The following is a 25,913-nucleotide window of genomic DNA, read 5'->3' on the forward strand; positions in this document are numbered from 1 at the left end:
CTGATAAGCTCCTAATAGGGCCATTAGGGAGGGTCTTTGTCTTTCTAAGGTGCGAAAACATACATAGTAATGAGGTGATCACTCCTCTCCGCATAAAGCTTTTTGACACAAAACACGTCGTAAAATTTTTAAATCAATATATTGTCTTATCTGAATGAGCAGTCAGGATGATTTTCACATAGTTTTAGAGCAAACATTCTAGGCTACGTGATACAATTTTCAAAAGTCTTGTGAAGAAATAATCAGTATGGGTTTCATGACCTTATTTCAGTGACAATTTTTTTTTGTATTTTCACAAACCACGCATAAACGTCATTATCTCAAAACTACAAACTTTTACACACATGCTGCTGATATATTATTGTAGCAGAGTTTGTGCTGAATACAGTGTAATCAGACTTAAGCCATGAAAATGTCACAAGTAACAGAAATAAGCACAAATGTCAAAGCATGTCAGAACACCTCCAGGGCCCAGAAAACACCTCAGACCCCAAAGGGTTAAATACGATCTGGAGTTCGAGCCTTCTGACACCCCAAAGCGAAACGCGCACATGACTGGAGAGACAGTGAGGCTTTGTTTGTCATCGATCACGTGACTCTAGTAAACCAATACACACCCCGATACGGGGCTTCACTAGAAATTGTTTCGCTTGTGTGATACGCGCATCGAAGCTTCAGTGTCATATGTAACATCACTACTGTCACTCTGTTAACTGATTTCTTTGTTTGCCAGACATGTGCCATGAGGGAAGATTGTTTGTCTGAACTGTTTTAAAGCCTGTTCAGTTTAAGTGATTATAAGTGTATTATTAGTATAAGTGATTAGTAAATTTATATTTCCTTTGTTGATTTGTAGAATTGTTCAACTTGTGTTAGTTGACCATTGTCATTATTTTTTTGTTATTCCTTTCTATAGCACACAGACAATGCATTGAACCAAGGTCAAACTTCATGATAAAATAAAATAAAACCATTGTTGTTGCAACAAACCTTGCCTTCTCCTTTCGTCATTCATCACTCCATATCATCTGACGTCTTCTGACCGAGACTCTGTTTGCTCACCAAACCCTCACTCCACCTGAACCATTCCCATTACCCTACAGTTTCTTCAGTCTGTATGGAGGAGTGGGCCAAAATCCCTTCTGCAGTGTGTGCAAATCTGGTCAAGAACTACAGGAAACGTATGATCTCTGTAATTGCAAACAAAGGTTTCTGTCCCAAATATTAAGTTCTGCTTTTCTGATGTATCAAATACTTATGTCATGCAATAAAATGCAAATTAATTACTTAAAAATCATACAATGTGTTTTTCTGGATTTTTGTTTTAGATTCCGTCACTCACAGTTGAAGAGTATACCTATAATAAAAATTACAGACTTCTACATGCTTTGTAACCTGCAAAATTGGCAGTGTGTCAAATACTTGTTCTCCCCACTGTATATAGAAAATAAATATTTGTGTGTGCTGTAAAGTGGTTAAAAAGATGAAATCGGAATCGGCTAAAATCTGTATAGGCAGGTCAAACTCAATGAAAACTTGGAATCGGCCTAGAAAATTGTAATCAGTGCATCTCTATAATCTTTCTGATTGGCTGGTATCAAACATTATTACATAATCTGGGGCCTGTTTCAGAAAGGAGGTTCAACCAACTCTGAGTTAAAACCTGAACTCTGAGTTGACTTACCCTGAGATGGGAAACTCTGAGTTTTCGGTTACAGAACAGCTGAAATGAGTTAAGCGCGTGCACCACAACTATAAAAAGCCATTATCAATGGAGCGCAGATATTATGAGTCACCATGGCAACAGCGCCAGACAAAAAGAGGTCTGCATGTTTCTCACCAGTACGAACATTATTACTGTAATTTTACAGTATTAGAACATTAATACTGTAATTTAATTAAAGGGATTACTCTGAATTCTTCTGAAATTTAAAGTAAAATCTGATGTAATTGCATTAGACTATAGAACAATTCTATAGCCTATATTTAACATACATTTTTAGAAGGTATATTTTTAATGTAACCTTCTCCCTCTACACACTTCACGTCAATTCAAGAATAATTCATGCAATTGTATATTGTTTATTTGAAAGCATTAAAAGTGCAGTTTCTTGTCTCTCCTTGTATTGTTCAAGTGGTCGAGGTTGACATGGGATTTAGTAAATAGTAATAAGTAGACCAATGCTTTCTAAAGATAGCCATTATTACATTAATCTAATTACACTGTTGAAGATGTCATTTGTAGTTAGTAATACAAGTAACTTACCCAACTGTTATAATATCAGAGGTGAAACTGGAAGAACATTGTTATTCAACCTAATTTTAATTTTCATGTAGGGGCGATCCTGCTGGCATTAAAAGAACATGGCAGCAGCTGAAAATTAAATATAAAAACATAATTCAATCAAGTAAGGCTTGAGCATATCATGGGTGTAGGTTACCTGACTTTACATTTGACATAACTAAATAGCATCTAGTGCAGCAGCATTTCCGGCTGAGGGAATTCCTGGAGGGACTTCAGAGCCAGTCACTCCCGAAGATCCAAGGGCCTCATAAAATGTAAGAGGTTTACATAGGTGTTCTTTTTTTATATAGGCTATTTTTGATATTTTAATTCATTTTACTTTGGGTTGGGTTTTTTGTTGGTCCCAACAGATTCTGATGGTAATATCTGTCTTTTGGAGCCTCCTGTCCCAAAAGAACCCCAGGCAGTTGTAAGTAGCCAACTCAATACACCATTATGACAAATAGTGTTATAAAGTGCACTCAACCAAATGCTCATCTTCACATGACAATGAGGAAAAAAGAGTTTCTGCTGCCACAGAGAGGCCTATCTGTAGGCCTCTACAGAAGTAATGTTAATATTATGTGTCTACACATCAAACAATCTACACATTCAGATTTCTTCACATTTTTATGTGGAGTAGCCTATCTAAGTTTAAATCTAAGTATAACCCCCTCCCCCTCCTAATGTTAGAACTACATTATGCAACTCTAATCTACTACTGTATTTTCAGTTGCCAGTTAAGGAGTTATATAGACTTCATCTTATTAAAAAAAAAAAATAGAAAAAACAGCAGTAAAAATAGCAATATTTCATTTATTAATAAAAGATTAATTTTATTAATAAAAATGTACTGAAAGAATGAATGAGGTGTTCTAACACCGCTTCCTCTTTAAAAAAGGGGAGGAGACCGAAAGAAACTCTGGGTTTACCGAATAAAACCTGCTCCTGACCAGGTTAGGTTCACAGAGTAAGTTACCATGGTAACTGACTCTGAGTATGTGTTACCTCTCTTTCAGAAACGGGCTCGACTTACTCTGCTTTCTCAGGTTTGACATACCTCCCATTCTGAAACAGAAAACTCAGAGTTTCCCTCATTTCAGGGTCAACATACTCAGAGTTTTCACTTAACCTCCTTTCTGAAACAGGCCCCAGATGTTCACCTAGATGTTTTAGTTATTTCTACATTTGCCGTATAGTATTGTCGATGGGTTCAATAACACATCCTGCAAAAGGGGGGCCTTGGCCAGAACCTAGTGGTATTTGGGGGGGGCCTTGTCATTTGGAAAGTTTGGGAACCCTTGCTTTAAGATATTTTAACCGCGCTTATTTCCGTCATTGGTATAAGTCCGTCAGGGGTGGTAGTGGCGCAATGGATAAGACACATGCCTTTGGTGTGAGAGACCCGGGTTCGAATCCACTGTGAGACACCAATGTGTCCCTGAGCAAGACACTTAACTCCTAGTTGCTCCAGAGGCGTGCGACCTCTGACATATATAGCAATTGTAAGTCGCTTTGGATAGAAGCGTCAGCTAAATGAATAAATGTAAATGTAAATGTAAGTTGTAGTGGGTGTCATAGACAAGAAATTTACAGTTTTCGACCATCTTGCTGACAACGTTTCTTTAGTCATTCGGCAGTCTTGCGGCTGAACCCCTGCAGAAAATCAACAACTATAAACAACTTCAAAATGGATTTTAATGGTGACTGAATGCGGTTCAAATAAGCTGTTTTCACACAGAGTTGGTAAAGGATGACTTGTAAGGTTTTTCTCCAGTGTGGATCCTCTCATGTCTTTTCAGATGTGCTGACAGACTGAATCTCTTGTCACAGTGTGAACACTTGTAAGGTTTTTCTCCAGTGTGGATCCTCTCATGTCTTTTCAGATGTGCTGACAGACTGAATCTCTTGTCACAGTGTGAACACTTGTAAGGTTTTTCTCCAGTGTGAATTCTCTGGTGCCGTTTTAAACAGTCCGCTGTAGTAAAAGTCTTCTCGCACTCAAAGCACATGTACTCTCTCACACCAGTGTGAGTTTTCTCATGTCTATGTAAATTGTGCAGCAGTGAAAAACTCTTTCCACACACAGAACATGAATGTGGCTTCTCCTTCGTATGAACTGCCAGGTGTGACTTCAGATTTGATGCACAAAGAAATGTTTTGCCACATTGATTACATGTGAACGGCTTCTCTCCGGTGTGGATCCTCATGTGTTCTTTAAGGTGTGATGATTGACTGAAACTCTTCCCGCACTTATCACATGAGAACGGCTTCTCTCCAGTGTGGATCTTCATGTGAACATCAAGAGAATGTTTGTATGCGAAATTGTTTCCACATTGATGGCATACATGCGGCTTCTCTCCAGTGTGAACTCTCATGTGTAGCTTCAGGTCACTTTTAAAAGCAAAACTCTTTCCACACTGATCACATGTGTGCGGCTTCTCTCCAGTGTGGATCATCTCATGTGTTTTCAGATTTGTTGAGTGACTGAATCTCTTGTCACAGTGTGAACACTTGTAAGGTTTTTCTCCAGTGTGAATTCTCTGGTGCTGTTTTAAATTGTACGCTGTAGTAAAAGTCTTCTCACACTCAAAGCACATGTACTCTCTCACACCAGTGTGAGTTTTCTCATGTCCATGTAAATATTTCAGCAGTGAAAAACTCTTTCCACACACAGAACATGAATGCGGCTTCTCCTTCGTATGAACTGCCAGGTGTGTCTTCAGGGCTGATGCACAGAGAAATGTTTTGCTACATTGATCACATGTGAACGTCTTATCTCCGGTGTGGATCCTCATGTGAACAATAAGGGATGATGATTGACTGAAACTCTTCCCGCACTGATCACATGAGAACGGCTTCTCTCCAGTGTGGATCCTCATGTGTCGATTACGATTTGTTATGTGTGTGAAATGCTTTCCACATTGATCACATGAGAATGGCTTCTCTCCAGTGTGGATCCTCATGTGAATCTCAAGACTTTGTTTGCTTGAGAAACTGTTTCCACACTGAGTGCAGGTGAAAGATTTCTTGGCTCTTCTTTTCTTTAAAAATGTCTTTTTAGTCTTTGAGGGACTTTGAGGTTGGACACGATGTTCCTCCTCCACTTCACTCAGTTCTTCACTCTCCTCCTCCACTTCACTCAGTTCTTCACTCTCCTCCTTCACTTCTATCAGTTCTTCACTCTCCTCCTTCACTTCCATCAGGTCTGACATGAAAGAAACAAATATTACATTTAATTTTCAGTAAATCTAAATAATTCAAAGAGAGAAATATAAAGTGAATGGACATGAAAGTGAGCCCTGATGTAATAGTAGAAAGTAGACAACTGTTATAAATGATTGTGATAATTTGATGCCTTTTTATAAATGTAATTATTATGATAAAATTATCATTAAATTGATTATATGTCCTTGAAACTTTCCATGAATGAGGTCAATTTATCTTCCAATTATAATTTTTAAAACATTATAGGCACGAATCCCATGTTTCTTTAGCAAGAACTATTAAATGTATTTGATCAATGACAATTATCTAACATGATATTAACATTAAAATATACAAAACTGCCATGTTTTGACACCAACTTTGAGATTGATATTTATTTTACTAAAAACCTTTTAATTATTAATGGCCGTTCACACTAGACTTTTCCTTAATAGACTTCCATTCATGCGCATGTGAAAGTGGGACACCAGAAACACAAGCTCAAGTGAATTACCCTGTGAGAAATAACAGAAGCGTTTAGCATTCAAGTGGAGTGGATTGTTTATTGTTTAAATTTTGAATGATTATTATTTGTTATACGTTATATATATATATGTTTGTAAAAAAGCTGCCGCAGAATGTGACGTCATTTCAAGGCCGTTGCATCGTCTGTAGAAATATCACATGCTCAAAGTGTAGAGTGGCCGCGGCTTTAACTATTTTTAAATTAACATTTTTTTATTATCTTTATCTGTGTCCTACATGTTTCACTCAACCCTGTTACTCCTGACATGATTTTCCTCCTTTTAAAAACAGAGCATTTCTTAAAACTGTGACACCCAGGAAGTGAAATCATCTGGGCTCTTTCTACTGCATGATGGGAAGACAAGAAAATAATCTCAATCCATTGTCTCAGTTTTTACACAAACTGTAGCACTGATTGTATTCATCAACCCTGTTATCAAAGTTACTGTAAGAAGACTCTATAACTATGAATAACTTGTAAGATATTTGACAAATACAACTTTATCAGTAACTTGGTGTTTACTGACTATTCTTAAAAATTAATTTTGTAAACTGTTGAAAATGACTAAAATTCTGGTAACGTTGTTGCAAATTGGAAACCAGATATAAAATAAATATAAAATAAAACAATTAAAATAGTATTTAGCCTGATCTGATGTTGACAATCAATATAAAAATGTCTCAAATCTCCCTTTACTGTCCATTTGTTGAAGAAAACCCAGAACATTCTGTACCATTTCATAGTTTAACTGTTTATCTAAATGTGATGAAGTGCTTGAATGTTTCTAACACGAATGAATGAAGAATAAACACCAACCTCTTTGTTCTTCAGGATCTTCAGTGTGTTTCATTCTGCAGGGTTCTGGATCACTCATGTTCTCACTGTCCTCTTTAATAAACTCAGTCTTTGCAGATTTCAGCTCTTCCTGATGCTCTGATGCTCGTCTTCACTTGTAGCTGATAGGAATTTACAGCATTTATTGCTGAATTACTGTGGGAGGAGCTTCACTGATGATGTGATTGCAGTGGGAGGAGCTTCACCGATGATGTGCAGGAGTGAAAAAAAAAAGATATTTTGTGGAAAAAAAGATATTCTTATTAAATAACATTTGAAAAACCTGTATAAATGAAACACCAAATAACAACATTACCTATGCAAATTATTAACAATATACCGAATTAAAATACATAAATAGCCAAAGCTAAAGGCTAACATTTCTGTTCCCTTTTTCCGAGGGAACTCGCGCTGCATCGATGACGCTTTGGGAAAACCCCACGTGATTACGTCTGAAGCACATATGTCAACTAGTCCAATGGAAATAATGAACGTCACGGACGGGTGACGTCATGACCAGGAAAGGATAAAAAGCACATCCGGTGCAACCGGCGCTATCTTTTGTGCCTCAGCAAAGCACTCTGTGTCAAAACTGTCTATTATATTTATTGTTTGTCTGTCACATCATTATCTAAAGTATGGCAAAACAGTTATTCAAGTCATGTGCTTCTCCTTGCCCTCGTTTCCTTATGGGTGGGGATACACACGATTTTTGTGTAATCTGTTTGGGAGTGGAGCATGCTATGTCAGCCTTTGAGGGAGCTGACTGTCAGTATTGTGAGCATGCTCCGCTCCCGCCCCGCATGCTCCGCTCCCGCCTGTCATTATTTGATGAAAGTGGCCAGGCTCGCAAACCTCAGGGGGCAGGACCCGCTGCTGCTGAGGCAGCACGGAGATTGCATACCTGGGGTTCGCAAATGGATCTCTCGGCGGGGTTGGAGACCAGGTGCATACATATTCAGACATAAGGGGACTGAGAGAACATGGTTATGGGTTGATGCCCCGGGCTGAGCAGAAGCTCGTGAGCTATCTGTCTCCTGGTTAAGCATCGTCCCTAAAGGCTCCCGTGCTGCCCACTAAACCTTTAAAAACTACATCTAATTTACTGGGCAAAGCTTATACTGCAGCAGGTCAAGCCAGAGCCTGTCTTCACACTATGGCAGTGCTTCAGGCTTATCAGGCAGACCTGTTGGGGGATCTGGATAATAGTGAGGGAGTGGGTCCGACGAAATTCGAGAACTTCGTCGGGCCACAGATCTGTCTCTCAGGGCTACGAAGGAGATCGCTCATGGGTGGTCTATGACAGCTCTTGTAGCTACTGAGACACCTCTGGTTAAATCTCCTAGTTCTCCTCCTAAAGGAAGATGCTCCTATTTCTCCTTCTGGTCTCTCTGACAACTCAGTCAACACGGTTGTTGAAGATTTGAAGACACCAAAAAAAACAATCAGAGGCTTTCAAGAAATTTCTCCCTCGCCGGGTCCAGCCCCCTGGGGATGCTGGGCGTAAGCATCCCTAGCCGAGATCCTCATATCGTGCACAACAAAAAGAGAGTCATGGCGGCCGAGCCGACACTCTTAGCCGAAGTCTTCTAAGCCAAAGCCGGATTTGAGGACCGTTCTTATGGCTAAGAAGGCTTCGGCTCAGAAGCGGTCCTGACGCCACGTGCTTTAGCCCCAACCGGGGTGGAGCGGTGTTCACCTCAGTATATGGTGCCCGTTCTATTTCGGGGACCTCAGGGGACTGTTCTGCCAACCCCGACACCCTTGATGCCTCGGGGAGCAGCAGTCTCCAGCTTTTGGCTCAGGGTCAACTCGACGCTGCGTCAGACTCGCTCCCTCTGAGGGGGGTTCAAAAACAGTCAGTTCGGTTGTTTCCTGCCAGTATGCTTCAGCTGTGCATACTCATATTCACCGAAATGCCTGTTACAGTAACACCAAAGGCCAGTCTCGAGAGACTGGTACCCTTAGTAGATTTTCTGACAGAATGGAAGTATCTGCTGAATAGATCTCCTTGGTTCCTGCTGATAATAGGGAATGGTTACAGAATCCAGTTTGGTTCTCCTCCTCCTTGGTACAACGGGGTGCTACCCACGTTAGTACATCCCGAGCAGGCTCTGGTAATGGAGCAAGAAGTAGAGTCTCTATTAACAAATGGAGCAATAGAGCAGATGTACTCGCCCAATAGAGAATCAGGGTTTTACAGCAGCTACTTCAATGTTACGAAAAATGATGGGGGGGGGGGGGGGGGGGGGTTGCATCCCATTTTAGATCTTCGTCTGTTGAATCGCGCAGTCGAGAAACTCAAGTTCAAGAGGCTCACACTCAAATCAGATCTGAGGACTGGTTTGTCAAGATAGATCTAAAAGATGCTTACGTCCATGTCTCCATCCTCCTTCGACACAGGAAGTTCCTGAGGTTTTCTTTCGGGGGGAAAGAATACCAATACCGGGTGCTTTCGTTCAGAAGAGTGTGCTTTCTCCACTACAGAGAACCATTTTCCTTGGTGTGGTATGGGATTCAGTCATGATGCGAGCCACACTATTGCCTGTTCGTGTTGCTACTATCCTCACAGCCACAAAAGAGTTGAAGCTAGGCCAGTCACGCACTGTGAAACAGTTTGAGAGACTGTTGGGCCTACTGTACATGACACCCTTGCAGTGGTGGCTCAGGACCAGAGGGTTCTCCCTGAGGGGAAACCCACTTCGTACGATCAAGATCACGTGGCACATGATGGCAGTCTTCAATGCTTTGAGACATTTCCTCCCAGACCTGAGAGGCCATCATGTGCTTGTCCGTACAGACAACACATTGGTGGTCTCTTACATAAATCGTCAGGGGTGGCGGTCTGCATTTGCGTCCACTCTGCAAACTGGTGCACCAGATCCTCCTGAGGTCCTTAGGGAAAATACTCTCTCTAAGGGCAGTGTATCGGGGGCAAAATATAGGAGCAGACACCCTGTCGAGGCAGGGGCTGAGGCCAGGGGACTGGAGACTCCACCCCAAGGTGGTGGAGCAAATACGGGAATTTTACGACCATGCAGAAGTGGATTTGTTTCCGTCTCAATACACAACGCTCTGTCAACTATGGTTTTCCCTCACTCACCTGAGGGGGCATAACTCATAGCGATTGGTCTCTCAACTGAGGTTGTTGAGACCATCCTAAGCTCCAGAGCTCCAGCTACGAGGAAATTATATGCACTAAAGTGGAGAGTTTTTACTTCCTGGTGCCACCAGCATCAGCGGGATCCAGTTTACTGTTCTGTAAACACAGTACTTGAGTTTCTGCAAGATCGCTTTGCATCAGGTTTATGTCCTTCCTAGTGTTGTCACGGTACCAAAATGTCAGTATTCGGTACCGATACCAGTGAAAATCCACGGTTCTCGGTACCAATTTCGGTACCAAAGCTTAATTTAGATTAAATTTACATAATTATATTAAAGTGTATATCACAAAGATGGAAACTGTAGTATTAAAAACACTTTACAATAAGATTCCATTTGTTAGATAACATTAGATAAAATGACCTAACAAAAAAAACAATAGTTATATACTGTCACAATTATTCTCCTTTAGGGGTTAATTTAAAAATACATTTTTAAAATCAAAAGTTAACATTATTTCTGTTAACATTATTTAATGCACAATGAATGAAGTGAACAAACATGACCAATCAAGTGTTTTGTATTAAATAACATTCACAAACATTAATTAATGTTGTAAAAATATATTGTTCACTCAATGTGTTATGTTAGATAACGCATTAAGTGATGTTAATGAATGGTATCTTATTGTAGCATTACCAAACTATACAGGAGATAAAATATGTTTTATTTGACTTGACTATACTTTTATTTAATCTAAAACTGTATTCATATTTAACTTTTAAAAGGGCTTTTTAAACCTGCTAAGAGTTATCCAGCCAAGAATAAGACTAGAGCTGCTTTTCTGACGGACTGATATTAATGACGGCTTTTTATTTCTCATCTCCATAAATATATCTAGTAGTAAAGCTAATGCAAGGGCTAGAAATCAATTAATAGGCCTATGTCACACTTCCTCGTCGTCATGGAGAGCGCAGTTCGCACAAGCGTTTGTACTCCCGTGGCGTCTGTCGTTGCTATACATCCATGAACGCACGTGGAAAAGCGAGCGCGCCGCTTCTATTATGAGCGCGCTTGCCGCGCGCCATTTGAAATAACGTATCTGCACGCGCAAAAACATCAGCACCACATCAGCAGCAGCACCACCGATCGCCATCAGCGCTTTTATGAAGAGGACGCAACTGCACGCACGCGCATCAAGTACCGGGTTTGAGAAAACCTGGTACCGTGACGTTTAAAAAAAATTAGTACCGACTTGGTACCGAAGTACCGGGTCTTTTGACAACACTAGTCCTTCCACCTTAAAGGTCTACGTGGCGGCCATTGCGGCTTTCCACGCCCCGGAGGGTGGTACATTTTTGGGTCAAGACCCCCTGGTCATACGTTTCCTTCGTGGCACCTTGAGGTTGAGGCCAGCAACTCGCACTAGGGTGCTGGCTTGGGACCTGGCAATAGTTTTGGAAGGCCTGTCAGGGGACCTGTCAGAAAAATTTCTGACTTTCAAGACCATCTTTCTTCTTGCTATTTCGTCCCTCAAAAGAGTCGGAGACCTTCAGACCTTCAGGCCCTTTCGGTTTCTCCCACCTGCCTTGAGTTTGCACCCAGGATTGTCAAGGCATTCTTATACCCTAAGCAGGGATACGTCCCTAAGGTGCTGACCAATATTCCGAGGCCTATTGTGCTGCAGGCTTTCTGTCCTCCTCAGTTTGCTTCTTCGGACCAGGAAAAACTGAATCTCTTGTGTCCAGTGTGAGCACTGGATACTTATGTCCACAGGGCTGGCCCATGGAGAAAATCAGATCAGTTGTTTGTCTGCTTTGGATCACCTAAGAAGGGTCTTCCAGCCTCCAAGCAGACAATCAGCAAGTGGATAGTTGAGGCTATCTCTCTTGCCTATGAGTCCTCTGGCCAGCCGTGCCCTTTGGTGGTCAGAGCTCATTCTAATAGGAGTATGGCGGCTTCTAAAGCCTTGTTATCAGGGGTTTCCCTTCAAGAGGTTTGTGATGCGGTGGGTTGGTTCTCGCCGCTCACATTTGTGAGATTTTATAGCCTTGACCTGGACGCTGCCCCAGGGTCTCTGGTGCTTCTTACATAGATTGCCAACAGTTTTACATACAGGCAATTGTAAATATGGCGTATTGGGTATTCTTGTTCCCAAAGCGTCATTGACGCAGCGCAAGTTCCCTCGAAAGGGAACATCTCAGGTTACAACTGTAACCCTATTTCCCTGAGAAGGGAACGAGACGCTGCGTCGCCCTGCCCTACTTCCTGCATCCCAGTGATCGACTTTGCTTCGGCTCTCGAAACTAGCGCCGGTTGCACAGGATGTGCTTTTATCCTTTCCTGTTCATGATGTCACCCGCCCGTGAAGTTCGTTCTTTCCAATGAACTAGTTGACATACGTGCTTCAGTCGTAATTACGCAGGGGCGTTCCCAAAGCATCAACGCAGCGTCTCGTTCCCTTCTTAGGGAACTAGGGTTACAGTCGTAACCTGAGACATTTTCTTTGTAACAAAATACTGTTGAAAAACAAACAGAACCAAACTACAATGTGGAGATGATTCGAGCATTGGGGTGGGAATCTCTAGGCACCTCACAATTCGATTACGATTCAGAGGGCTACAATGCGATGATAAAACGGTTATCGATGCATCTTTTTTTTCCACTGTGTGACTACTTGGTACTTTTAAAGCAAAGTATAATGATCCATAATGAATTTACTTCCAATATATTTTATTAATTAAACAAATGGAAGTGATTTGGTAATAAATATAGCGATAGAGTTTCTTTTTCTTTTTCAGAGTTGGGAGGAAGCTTTTAAGGTTGTCCTGGTTTCCACCTCAGCACTGTTTGATCTGACGTGTGGCCGAATTTGAATGCTTCCAATTAGATCTCGCTGCGATGTTATTAATTCTGCGGTGAATTCAAACGCTTTCTCACTGGATCTCCCAGCGCTGTGTAATAACAGTGTCGTGTGATTGAGAGCGGCCCACGAATAAACCTGTTTTGAGCTCAACTCAAACGAATAGCAAAAAAAAAAAAAAGATTAGTGCAGTTTCGTTTCACTTTCGTTTTGTCTGATGTTTCTCGTATGTAACAGAAGATTGTAATGCAGAGGGTGCCAGTCTGATTCCACATCTCAAGCGCAGGCATAACGCTTGCCACAAATAACCGGCAAAAGTAATGATTATGCATGAGACATTTTAATTTTTATTAATAAACTAGTGATTTCTGTCAGTGTCGGCTGCAAACAAAGTTGGTGATGCTGACTCGCCATCCTCGCAGTACTTAGTGCACGCACCTATAGAGAAATGCACACTTCATACGAATTAGCCTACATAAGCAGAGAGTAGCCCAGTTCTTTTCGTTTTGAACTGTTTTGTTTAAAAGTTTAAAAAGCTGTTTAAAAGCTTTCTATATACATTTCTCAGGTCTGTGAGGCAAGTATAGCCTATACCAGTGGTTCTCAACTCCAGTCCTCGGGACCCGTTGCTCTGCACATTTTGTATGTCTCTCTTATCTGACACACTCAGTTCAGTTCATGGAGTCTCTCTTAACGAGCTGATGATCTGATTCAGGTGTGTTAAATAAGGGAGACATACAAAATGTGCAGAGCAGCGGGTCCCGAGGACTGGAGTTGAGAACCACTGGCCTATACGCTGAGTTTCTGTTCATTTACGAGGCGAGCTCCAGTTCACGCACCGGCGCCTCCGTGTCCTGATTATATTGTCTGCTATATTTGCTTCTTATTTATTAAACCCAGGCAATTGGTTGATGAAACATTTATTAAATTAAGATACAATTTATAAAAAAACTAAATTCACTTTAACGAAATGCTTTCTACAAATCAAAACTTAAGTGGTCAAAATCATGTCTGACCCACTCCATATGTCTCCCAATATATTGGGCATCTTATGATCCTATCTTACTCATCTTATACGGTTTCCGTTTTCATATAATAAAGTCAAGTCAAGTCAAGTCAAGTCAAGTTTATTTGTATAGCGCTTTTCACAATACAGATTGTATCAAAGCAGCTTCACAGTATTAAATTAAAATAATACAACAAAGTTTGTTTCAAGAGGAATTTATTGATTGATAAAATTAAATTAAATATCCCCAAAATATCCCCAACTGAGCATGCCAAAGGCAACAGTGGCAAGGAACCGAAAAACTTCATCAAGTGACCTAATGGTGTCCTAAAACTCCATCAGGTGACCTAATGGAGAAAAAAAAAACCTTGGGAGAACCCAGGCTCAGTCGGGGGCCAGTTCTCCTCTGGCATTTATGAGCTAGAGGCCGGATTGTAGTTTGAACTGTAGGATTATATGAATGCCTGGCTGAAGAGATGCGACTTTAATCTAGTTTTAAACTGGGAGAGCGAGTCTGAGCAACGAACAGTATCAGGAAGACTATTCCAGAGTTTTGGAGCCAAATGTGAGAATGCTCTCCCTCCTTTGGTGGTTCTGGATATCCTAGGTATGACCAAAAGCCTTGAATTTAGTGATCTTAAAGAGCGCGATGGATTATAGGGTGATAAAAGATCCGTTAAATAGACTGGAGCTAAGCCGTTTAGGGCTTTATAGGTCAGTAGCAATACCTTGTAATTAATACGGAACTTTATAGGTAACCAATGCAGTGATGATAAAATCGGTGTTATATGATCATATTTTCTTGATCTAGTAAGAACTCTAGCGGCGGCATTTTGGACTAACTGTAGCTTGTTTATTGAGGATGCAGGACAACCAGCTAGTAAAGCATTACAGTAATCCAGTCTCGAGGTCATGAATGCATGAACTAACTTTTCTGCATCAGAAACTGATAGCATATTACGTAGCTTAGCAATGTTTCTAAGGTGGAAAAATGCTGTTTTTGTAACATATGAAATATGATTTTCAAAAGACAGGTTACAATCGAGTATGACACCCAGGTCTTTTACTGTAGAGGATAAAGTAACAGGACATCCTATGATGTTAAAGTTGTATTGTGCGAGGTTTTGTGGGCGGTTTTTTGAACCGATAAGTATTACCTCTGTCTTGTCTGGATTTAATAAAAGAAAATTACGGGTCATCCAATCTTTTATATCTTTAACACACTCTGTCAATTTGGAAAATTTAGCGTTTTCATCCGGCCGTGATGAAATATATATTTGAGTGTCATCAGCATAACAATGGAAACTAATTCCATGTTTCCTTATAATATTTCCAAGTGGCATCATATATATTGAAAATAACAGAGGGCCTAATACAGATCCCTGCGGCACTCCATAGTTTACTGGAGTTATGATCGATTTTTTTTTTATAAACATGGATGAAATTAAAAAAAATAACATTATGTTATTTAAAAATAAATATGAAATGTATGTTTAAGTTTTGTAGTAATACCCAGCGATCTTCAAATATTATTTTTGCTTAAAATTCCCCTCCCTAATATGTATTTCAATGCTTTACGGGCTTTAGTGTGTTGTTTCTTTGACAAAATTGCTTTAAAAAAAGCAAGTCAATAACGAAATGGACGTTTGAGCCTCGTTTATTATTATAATTTTTTTTTTCAAAAACACCCCCTAACCGCCGCCGGTATTGGTCAATTTCCACCGTGGTGGTAAAAAACTGCCACTTTACAGCCCTAGATAGCACTGGATCTAGACCGGAAGAATAACTCTGAGTGTTGGAAGGGGAGAGTAGCGATTTTGCCTTCTCACACCGCGACACAGGTTCGTGGATCTTAGTGTTGCGATTTCGGTTTCATGTCGCATATCGCCACAGCCCTAATCAACACTCATTCAACAAGCCATTCAGAATCACCAGCAGATCAACTCACTTTATTCTGAGTGTTTGCTGTTAGAAACATTATTTGAGTCAGATAGATGACAAAAGCCTATTAAACTGCTCCATTGAAAGACAATACTGTCATTTCTCACACTATGACATGGATAAAACATCAATAATACAAAAACAATCACTAATGACACTAGGGATGTTAACGATTAATTGACGATAATACATTTAATCGATTAAAACTTATCAGTCATTGATTAAGCAGGTTCATAAGCGTGCGTCTGCGTGCTGCTCGACCACAAAACATGTAGCGAGCGTGCCGGAGTTATTTTTGGGACCATTTTACACCTTTATCATGACTATAAGTTTGCGTGTGCATTCACAGCCTTTTGTTCTGTGCAAATGTGAGTTGTAATATTGTGTTTATTTTGTGTAGGCCTATCTATATCTGATTTATCTCATAAAGGATGCATTTGGTTAAGAATTAATGTAGTAAAGTGTACGGTGATCCTTTTTAGTTTCAGCGTGCGCAGCTCAAACGGCAATGCACGACTAATAATGACTATTGGACTGTCATATTATTCACTTAAAGGTAGGGTAGGTAGGATTTTTCTAAAAAAAAAACATTCCAAATTTGTTTAAACTGTCTTTATATACCAATACATAATTAAAATGTAAGTACTCTGAAAAAGAAAATATAAAAATCGAGTGACTGTAGACCTTTTAATCTGCAATAAACACAGCTCATTATTTCCATTCACTCCCACCCCCTCCCTTCTGAGCTCCTTCCAAAGCCACGCCCCCAAAACACATGAACGCGCGACGCCAAACGCTCAGGCTCAGCTGGAAGACGCATTTATTACCTGAGACGAGTGGAGAGGAAGGAGCGCAGTACATACAGTGACATCATGTCAGAATCACATGTAATAAAATACCTAACTTTATCACTATGAATATAAACAAATAAGATTTCTTTTAGTACTCACTATCAAGCTAGCATATCGATAATGGTAAAGTTTCATTCGGTAACGAGCTATATTTATAAGGCAAAACGAAAAACAGGTTGCATTGATACACGTTTTTCCATTACAATCAGTTACACTGTGATGAAGGTGAATTTCGTGTAAGATTCATAACATATACGGTGTTTTGCATGTAAGAGTTTCCATGATGAAAACATTGTTGACTCTAATGAAGACTAACGTACACTCCGAGTCCGGAGACAAGTACCGCATCGTCGGTTCGAGGACAGGTCCGGGGTTGAGGGCGAAGCAGAGGAGGTCGTTCAAGAGTGCGGGCAGGGTCCGAGGAAGTAGTTTTTGCCTTGTTTGCCTTCGCTGACTGCATATGCAGGTGCTTTGAGCTGAATATTTCCGGGAACGGTGACATGTGATGAGTGCACGCAGGGCAGCGCGCGCAGTGGGGCTCGGGCACGAGACATGAAGGCATCTGATTGGTTCTTTACATTCGCACCGAATGGCAGTGATTGGTCAGAGTTTTTACTGTCCTGCAGCTGCTACAGAGGTCTGATTTTTTTCTTCCTTTTTCTGAACACATAATGTATTGACTACTATCAGGATGGAAGGACCATTTCACCCAGTATAAAAAAAAGTGTTTCTGAACAGGATTACCTACCCTACCTTTAAGTTCACTTGTGCATTCGCTTAATTTTGTGCAGATATAATTTGCAATATTATGTTTATTTGGTATATCTGATTAATCTCATATAGGATGCGTTTCTTTGAGTTAAATAACGCGCTAGCAAAATGCTCCAGTTTACCTTTCAGCGTGTAGCTCAAACAGCAATGCATGGTTAATAATAACTATGATTAGGACCGTCATATTACATTACATGAGAACACTATTTATTAAATCGTTGTGAATTCTTTGGGTTTAGTTGCCATTTTCAGCATGTTGTTCCAGGAAGAGGACGTCCACAACAGTCACATATTCTGACAAGCACGCATCTGAGGCGTTGGTGACACTTTTCATTAGTCATTATATTTGATTATTAAATAATTAATTTAATTAAATGATCAACCTCATCGAAACATTTTACAATCCTACTAGCCCTTTATTTAGATTAAAAACCCTCTCATTCATTTGGTGAGGAAGCGTTTTGTGTATTTGCTAAGGCTGAACGATTAATTGCATTTGCGATAATATCACGATATGACGAAATGCGAGTTTTTAACCACAAAGCTGCGATTACAGTCTGGTCACGTGGCACGCGAGAGTAAACCAGTCTGTATTACAGATGAAGCATCAACTTGGCACGCTACGCATATAGGCCTGGCTACAGGAAATAACAGTTTATGTTTAATTTATGTGATATTGTGTTATAGATTCTCTCCAACGATTCTGTATCGATTAAGATCATTTCAGATTTATGTCTGAGCTTAGTTTTAAACACAGATACGTGATGTTACTTTTGTAGTGCGCGGTCTCGCCCGCCGGTATTTTACTTACAAATGCTCTAAGAAGGCATCATATGTCTTGGAATGCAGTTGACTTATATATTAAAAATATGAAAATCACCGACAGAAGCTGCTTTCAATTTCAAATACTCGCGCGCGCTTTGCGAAGAGCGTTTGAGCATGCGGCTGTGATTGACTCCGTCTACGTGGTTAAATGTACTTGCATCTCAAAATGCTTTTATGACGCAAAATTAATGAGACACAGTCAGTTATATCTTAAGTTATTAAACAGACAGGACAAACCACATCTTATAATTGCAAAAGAGATGAAAACATTGAAATAGCCTACTCTTAAATCCTGAAAGCACTCTTTGTTTATTGCTTCTAATATTTTTTTCCCCTCTTTGTTTTTTGTTTTGAAGCTATATTTGTTAAAATTATTAACATGTAATTGTATTAATTTAGTTTTTTAATGTGTAATTATTATAAGTAGGCCTACTAGATCAATAAAAGAACAAAATGTAATCGGCTCATGAGGTGCCTAAAGATTCCCTTCCCTATTTTACAATGATTTATTGCTTGTTTTGGTTGAATAATAGAAAAGATAAAGAGCTTAAAAAAAAATCTCAGATTAAATCGCAATCGCTATATTGGTAAAACTAAATCGCAATTAGATTATTTTCCAAAATTGTTCAGCCCTAGTATTTGCACAACCTGTCATTCTGTTGGCCATATGCCACTGCAGCAGACTGATATTGCAGTGTTAAGGCTAACGATTCATCTATTAAAGGGGTCGTGACATGTGATTTTTTATTTTATTATTATGGTCCCCTAGGTGCATTTATAGTATTACTATAGTTTTTATAACAAAAAACTTTTAAAATGTATTGATTTATGACCTTTTCCCAACCAGTTTCTCAACCTCTGATTCAAACAGTCTGTTTTGGGTGTGTTTCCCCTTTAAGAGTTCAGTGTTAACGCCCACTCTTATGATTGGCACACGTCAGTGCCCAAGTATCAATTATCAACGCCCCCAGCCAGAACATTTGCGGATTTAGCGTAACTGTTTAGTAGAGGCTGATGCTCGAGAAGCGATGGCTTTTGCAATGATAAAACCTTATATGTTTGAGCCGGAATCAGACGAGGAATCAGAGGAAAATGAACCATCACCACAACAACGAAGACTGGATCAGCCCGTGTCCACATGGAAAGTGAAACTGTTTTGAATTAATAAAATTGTGACCCAAGACACTTGAAAACGGATTATTGTTGCATAATTATCCTATATAGCTTACTTTGCTAACAGTTTAACATTATATATCTAATTTCGATGAAATTATATATTTCATATTTGCCACATTTGTGATCGTGGACCACAAAACCAGTCTTATGGGTATTTTTTTTAAATTGAGATTTATACATAATCTGAAAGCTGAATACATAATCTTTCCATTGATGTTTGGTTTGTTAGAATAGGATAATATTTGGCTGAGATACAACTATTTGAAAATCTGGAATCTGAGGGTAGAGAAAAATCGAAATATTGAGAAAATCGCCTTTAAAGTTGTTCATTTCTATTGGCGATTGTACTGTATCCATTCACAAAAATAAATGTTTTATATATTTAAGGTGGTAAATTTACAAAATATCTTCATGGAACATGATTTTTACTTACTATCCTAATGATTTTTGGCATAAAAGAAAAATCTATAATTTTGACCCATAGGCTACAATGTTTTGTTGGCTATTGCCACAAATATACCCGTGCAACATAAGACTGGTTTTGTGATCCAGGGTCACATTTGAAGATGCAGCATTGATAAGTCAACATTTTTAATTTTCTATCACATGTAGGCCTACTAGAAAGGCAACATATTTTCAAGATTCTATTATACAAATGTGTTTATATTAACCAGTGATAAAAAGTAATATCGTAAATACCCTTAAAATGACTATTCAGTCTTGTGCTGAAAAAAAGGTGTCATATCAAATACATTTATGTTTGCTTTAAACATTCACAGGTGCACTTGTGGCAATTGTGGTGCAATGCCCACTGAGCAAGAACATAAATGCTGCATGGAGACTCCTGAAGTATGTGCACATAATAAAAGACAAATAATAATAGTTATGTTTATCTGCATGTTTGAGTATTACTTGTCATACATGTTGTACTACAATTGTAAACTCAATAGCCTTGTCAATAGGTTGTCAGAAGAATTAACCAGGCACCAGTACCACCTACCTGTATGATTCATCACCCGGGACTTGAACCTGTTTGCCTAAATTTGTATTCTTTACAGAATGCAAATAACATTTACAGGGCAGACTACGGTCCGTTAAGACTCAGAGGGTTACACCAGTAAGAAAACTGACATACACAATTGTTTTATGTTAATATGGATTACAAATTTTTATTTTAACAAAATGTATATTCAAATAACAATAGTTTTGGCATATATATATATATTATATATATATATACAGACACAAAACACTTTCCAAAACACCTTTCAAATGTATAATTTGAAATGTCTTTTGTCTGTTTCCATCAGGCGCTACAGGCATTTGGCTTACAGAAGCTTTGTCAGTTGGCGCTGGGGCTATCTAGGCAGACAGATCAGAGTTGTAATACCGTCATGCGTTGTCCTGTATATAAGGCAAAAATTCCCAGATGCAGAAGGCAGCTATGTCGGATTCAAACTGCCCCTTGACTAAACCTCGACACATGTTTAGCAATGGCCTCCTCAAATGAAGGTCTGTCATACTGTGTGCATAGACTGTCAGGCACTGTAATTTTATGCAGCTCCTCCATGTAGGGAAAAGGATCTGGCAGAACCTTTTCGAAAAGCAGTGTCATCAGTTCGTAGACGTAGCCTGGAATTTTTTTTTTGACAATACTGTAAATTAAGGTCTATACACTTTGTCTGTATTGTATTTTAATTTTTTTGTAAATTACTAATTAAAACATCTATTCAAACTTACAGTACGTTGGGTTTGATGTCACTGGTTTTGTGGTGTACAATCCTTTTTTAGCCTTGGGGAACAAAAGTCTGTACATTGGCTTTCCAGATGATGTAGTAGCCTTTGGACGGTTTGAATTTTCATTGAAATGCATGCCAGCCAAATACAACCTAAAACAGAAGGAAAAAAAAAATGTAGTTACAAAAAAGTCGGAGTGACACAGTGTTATTATTTATTCAAGAAAATATTAAATAATAAGACATGACAAAGCATTCGAAATTTTATAACTGCTTTTAAAATTATTTTATAGCTTATGCTAGGCTTCCTGTATTACATACAATTATGAAATAATAGTACTTTATGGTTCATTAAATGTCAAGAAGATGATTCTATACAACTTTACATTGCATACCTGCACAGCATTCCAATAAAAGGAAATACCACACTTTTGGGGGCAAAGCGTAAAATAACACTGTGAAAGGCCTCCAAGGATGATGTCTGGAAGTGAGGGCTGAGCTTTGCAACATCTTTGAGGACTCTGTTGTTAGTCAGCACCTTTTCGACTCTGTAAACTGGTTTTGAACCTGGAATAGTAGTATGTATTAATTTGTGTGTACGATAATGAAAACAGTATTAACACTGTGGGACACAGATGAACAACAGTCAGCCACTTTGATCGGTAATAATATGAAATATTATGCACTCACCAGGTTTGAAGTGTTTACTGCTGCCCTTTGACACTCGATCTGAATGTTCACATTGTGGGAATAATGGATCATCATGGATGTGAACATCCTGAATGTGATTGATGAGGCACGGGCTGACTATGTTCAGTGGGGGAGGAACGCACATGCCAGGGAATGGGTTTCCCTCTGGGAATGTTTTTAATGTAACACCCAGCAAAATGGCTGTTTCCTGTGCCTGGATGTTAATGGTGACAATCTAGCAATCTAATAGATAAATCAGCTTCAGGTGTTCGGCGGGAATAGTCTATGCTGGCGATTGGCCCACATGTGTGATGGGAGTGCTTTATATGTTCATTGTTGCTGACAGTTGGAGAGCAGCAGACGCGGGGGAGAACGCGGCAGGAGACGAGGGAGAGACCGGCGCCCACAAGGGGCGCTCGGCCGAGGAAAGGGCAGCAGACGCGGGGGAGAACGCGGCAGGAGACGAGGGAGAGACCGGCGCCCAGGAAGGGGCGCTCGGCCGACGATTTGATCGAGCGCGTTTGTAACGCGAAACCGACGAGGATCTGAAACGAAACCGGCATTCTGACGGAACTGGAATTCGCGATCACTACGGCTGCCGCCGTCGCGTGGACACGGCCCCGATTGTCGGGTTGAGAGGCGTGTGTGCCTGCTTCGTGGTTCAATGTGATGGGATGTGTGACAGCCTGTGACTCCCCTGACCTGTATGGTGAGCTTTGCTCATATTCTGTTTTCTCTGCCAGTTGAAAAGGGATTCCCTCGGCTCGACTGTTCTACTGTTCTGCTGCTCTACTACCCTACTGTTGTACTGCTCTTCTTTCAACACAGCAGCTAACCAGCCCAGTCCAACTTCAAGGAGATGTTTGTTTGGACACTGTTCAATTGCCTTGGTCACAGTGAGTTTACTGTTTTGAAGTGTCTTGTTCTTAAAGTGTTCACATTGGGAAGGTTGAAGTGTGTGCACGAGTGCTTTGACGGTTTCGGATTGTTTGGTCTGCATCTACAGTTCCAGATAAACAGCCTCCTGAGTCCAGTGAAGAGCCTGCTGAAGCTGTGAGTTATACGTACCCGCCACTCTCTGTTTGAGTCCAGTGAAGAGCTTGCTAAAGCTGTGAGTTATACGTACCCGCCACTCTCTGTTTGAGTCCAGTGAAGAGCTTGCTAAAGCTGTGAGTTATACGTACCCGCCACTCTCTGTCTGAGTCCAGTGAAGAGCTTGCTAAAGCTGTGAGTTATACGTACCCGCCACTCTCTGTCTGAGTCCAGTGAAGAGCTTGCTAAAGCTGTGAGTTATACGTACCCGCCACTCTCTGTCTGAGTCCAGTGAAGAGCCTGCTAAAGCTGTGAGTTATACGTACCCGCCACTCTCTGTCTGAGTCCAGTGAAGAGCCTGCTAAAGCTGTGAGTTATACGTACCCGCCACTCTCTGTCTGAGTCCAGTGAAGAGCTTGCTAAAGCTGTGAGTTATACGTACCCTCCATTCTCTGTCTGAGTCCAGTGAAGAGCCTGCTGAAGCTGTGAGTTATACGTACCCACCACTCTCTGTCTGAGTCTAGTGAAGAGCCTGCTAAAGCTGTGAGTTATACGTACCCTCCATTCTCTGTCTGAGTCCAGTGAAGAGCCTGCTGAAGCTGTGAGTTATACATACCCGCCACTCTCTGTCTGAGTCTAGTGAAGAGCCTGCTAAAGCTGTGAGTTATACGTACCCGCCACTCTCTGTCTGAGTCCAGTGAAGAGCCTGCTAAATCTGTGAGTTATACGTACCCGCCACTCTCTGTCTGAGTCCAGTGAAGAGCCTGCTAAAGCTGTGAGTTATACGTACCCGCCACTCTCTGTCTGAGTCCAGTGAAGAGCCTGCTGGAGCTGTGAGTTATACGTACCCGCCACTCTCTGTCTGAGTCTAGTGAAGAGCCTGCTAAGGCTGTGAGTTGTACGTACCCTCCATTCTCTGTCTGGGTCCAGTGAAGAGCCTGCTGAAGCTGTGAGTTATACGTACCCGCCACTCTCTGTCTGAGTCTAGTGAAGAGCCTGCTAAAGCTGTGAGTTATACGTACCCTCCATTCTCTGTCTGAGTCCAGTGAAGAGCCTGCTGAAGCTGTGAGTTATACGTACCCGCCACTCTCTGTCTGAGTCCAGTGAAGAGCCTGCTGAAGCTGTGAGTTGTACGTACCCTCCATTCTCTGTCTGAGTCTAGTGAAGAGCCTGCTAAAGCTGTGAAGTATACGTACCCTCCATTCTCTGTCTGAAGAGAGAACGAGGAACTGCTGGTCGATTCCTCCTGGGAGTAATTGCTTACTTTAAAGACTCTTTTAATCATTTAATAAATATAAAACCTTTTGAAGCTATTCTGTGTCCTGTTCTGACTTTGTGGGAATACGGTCTTGCTCCTCAGGGTGGTACGCAACTTAGGGGAGGCGGTTAGCGCTCCCCGCCTGTGACACTTCCACTTGGCTACCTTCTCTGGTCCTGAAGTAGAGGATGCTGCAGTCCAATAGAGATGGTTCCTTATGCTGTGCTGCCACTTTTTCACTATTGAACAGTCCTTGTCTCTGGCAATTTGCTCTAACTTCTTTGACAACCCTAATCAATTGTAATACCCAAAAAGAAATATAGTTTATGTAATTAAAAAAAAACTACCTATTTATTAGCATGAGATGTTTTTATTTTCAGGATCTGTAATAAGTACAGTTATAACCACAAGACAACAAAACTCAAACGTACCTTTCTCCAAATGCCAGACATCATAGTACTGTGTGACGTTTCGTTCTTTCAGAAACTTTTGAATCTGGGGATGTCGGTCTGTCACAATGCAGTCTAGCCTTACACCACATTCCTCCAGCCATTCCAGGCTTCGTTTTAACCCTTCTTTCTCCATGTGGTAGCTACCACCGACCTCATTACTCTGTGAAAAAATAGTTATCAGGACAGTGAAAGTCAGTTATTTAATTCCTTTAAAACAATAATCATATCCGACTACATCTTTGAAGTATAAAAGGTTTATTATAAATAGCAATTGTAATTTATAATACAATTTTAATTTAAAATTGTTTAATTTGAAACTGGAATGGCATACTCTTTTGCCACTTTTTTCTGGTAATTTTGTGTGCATTGACATGATGTGATCTTTGCATTTTCTCACCTGCACTAGCTGGATGTCTATTATGAGGTTCTTTTGAAGATCCATTGTGGTGTAGCTCCCATACTTGGCTGAATGGCCTAAAATGTCACAACACAAATAATATTATATAAAATAGTTTACACAGGAACAAATTATTAAGACTGCAGAAGAACTTGCATCACCAAGCATGACTCTTTACCTGGTGAATCAGCTCTCATATCGCCACCAATTATCACCTTGTCCGCCTCACAGAGATCCTTCACTAAATCCACCTGTTCCTTCTTCCACTTATATATTATTAGTGGTTCCAGGTACATGCTGGCATGCCTTCTGAAGGTTCTGTATTTGAACATCAGGGCAGCGGAGAGGAAATGGCACAAATCAAAAGACGCATCTGACCTGAGTATGTATCAATCTCTCCTCTCCTCCTTTTCTGTTGATGTTCATGCTGCAAAATCTTCATACTTCCACAACAAGATCAACAGCTCCTCCAACACACGATTACTCTTCAAGACATTCAACTCTCTCCTCTGTCCACCTCCACCACCTCCCGCCTCCTCCTTAACTGCTGACGATTTTGCGACCTTCTTCACCAACAAAACAACAGCTATCAGCAGTCAGTTCTCAGCTCCACACACACAGGAACCCAGACCGACCCCTTCCACAGCCAATACCCCTCTGTCCTCCTTTTCTTCGCTAACCGAGGAAGAAGTATCTACACTTCTCCTCTCCAGTCACCCTACCACCTGCACGCTTGACCCCATCCCCTCACACCTTCTACAAGCCATCTCTCCCACACTTCTACCATCACTCACACACATCATCAACTCATCCCTCCACACTGGCACCTTCCCTACAGCATTCAAGCAGGCTCGGGTTACTCCACTGCTCAAAAAACCAACGCTAAACACATCATTGGTAGAGAATTACAGACCTATCTCTCTCCTACCATTCATTGCGAAGACACTTGAAAGAGCTGTCTT

At 40.5% G+C, this 25,913-nt stretch overlaps 3 protein-coding genes across 4 annotated transcripts; all 3 read right to left on the reverse strand.

Annotated features, from left to right (window-relative positions):
• Positions 1-3,849: 3,849 nt before the first annotated feature.
• LOC309480040 (uncharacterized protein) lies at positions 3,850-7,048 on the reverse strand. 2 transcript variants are annotated; one of them, XM_082144399.1, is made up of 2 exons: positions 6,834-7,048; positions 3,850-5,462 (listed from the first exon to the last, which is right to left on the reverse strand). In XM_082144399.1, the coding sequence occupies exons 1-2, from the start codon at positions 6,889-6,891 to the stop codon at positions 4,018-4,020; spliced, it is 1,503 nt and encodes a 500-aa protein (XP_082000525.1). In that variant the 5' UTR covers positions 6,892-7,048; the 3' UTR covers positions 3,850-4,017. The 2 variants fall into 2 exon arrangements, with proteins under 2 accessions (XP_082000525.1, XP_082000524.1); XM_082144398.1 differs by having other exon boundaries at positions 3,850-5,492.
• Positions 7,049-20,121: 13,073 nt separating this feature from the next.
• LOC309508876 (uncharacterized protein) lies at positions 20,122-21,957 on the reverse strand (the record flags this gene model as incomplete). The annotated part of the gene is made up of 4 exons (XM_082183382.1): positions 20,122-21,018; positions 21,127-21,275; positions 21,518-21,689; positions 21,813-21,957. The coding sequence occupies 4 exons, from the start codon at positions 21,955-21,957 to the stop codon at positions 20,840-20,842; spliced, it is 645 nt and encodes a 214-aa protein (XP_082039508.1). The 3' UTR covers positions 20,122-20,839.
• A 2,302-nt stretch (positions 21,958-24,259) lies between these two features.
• LOC309480450 (uncharacterized protein) lies at positions 24,260-25,275 on the reverse strand. The gene is made up of 4 exons (XM_082144924.1): positions 25,130-25,275; positions 24,952-25,028; positions 24,534-24,714; positions 24,260-24,400 (listed from the first exon to the last, which is right to left on the reverse strand). The coding sequence occupies exons 1-4, from the start codon at positions 25,245-25,247 to the stop codon at positions 24,393-24,395; spliced, it is 384 nt and encodes a 127-aa protein (XP_082001050.1). The 5' UTR covers positions 25,248-25,275; the 3' UTR covers positions 24,260-24,392.
• Between the last annotated feature and the right edge of the window lie 638 nt (positions 25,276-25,913).

This window comes from Leuciscus leuciscus (genome assembly GCF_965113295.1).
Source record: "Leuciscus leuciscus genome assembly, chromosome: 1".
In the NCBI taxonomy this organism is placed as follows: domain Eukaryota; kingdom Metazoa; phylum Chordata; class Actinopteri; order Cypriniformes; family Leuciscidae; genus Leuciscus; species Leuciscus leuciscus.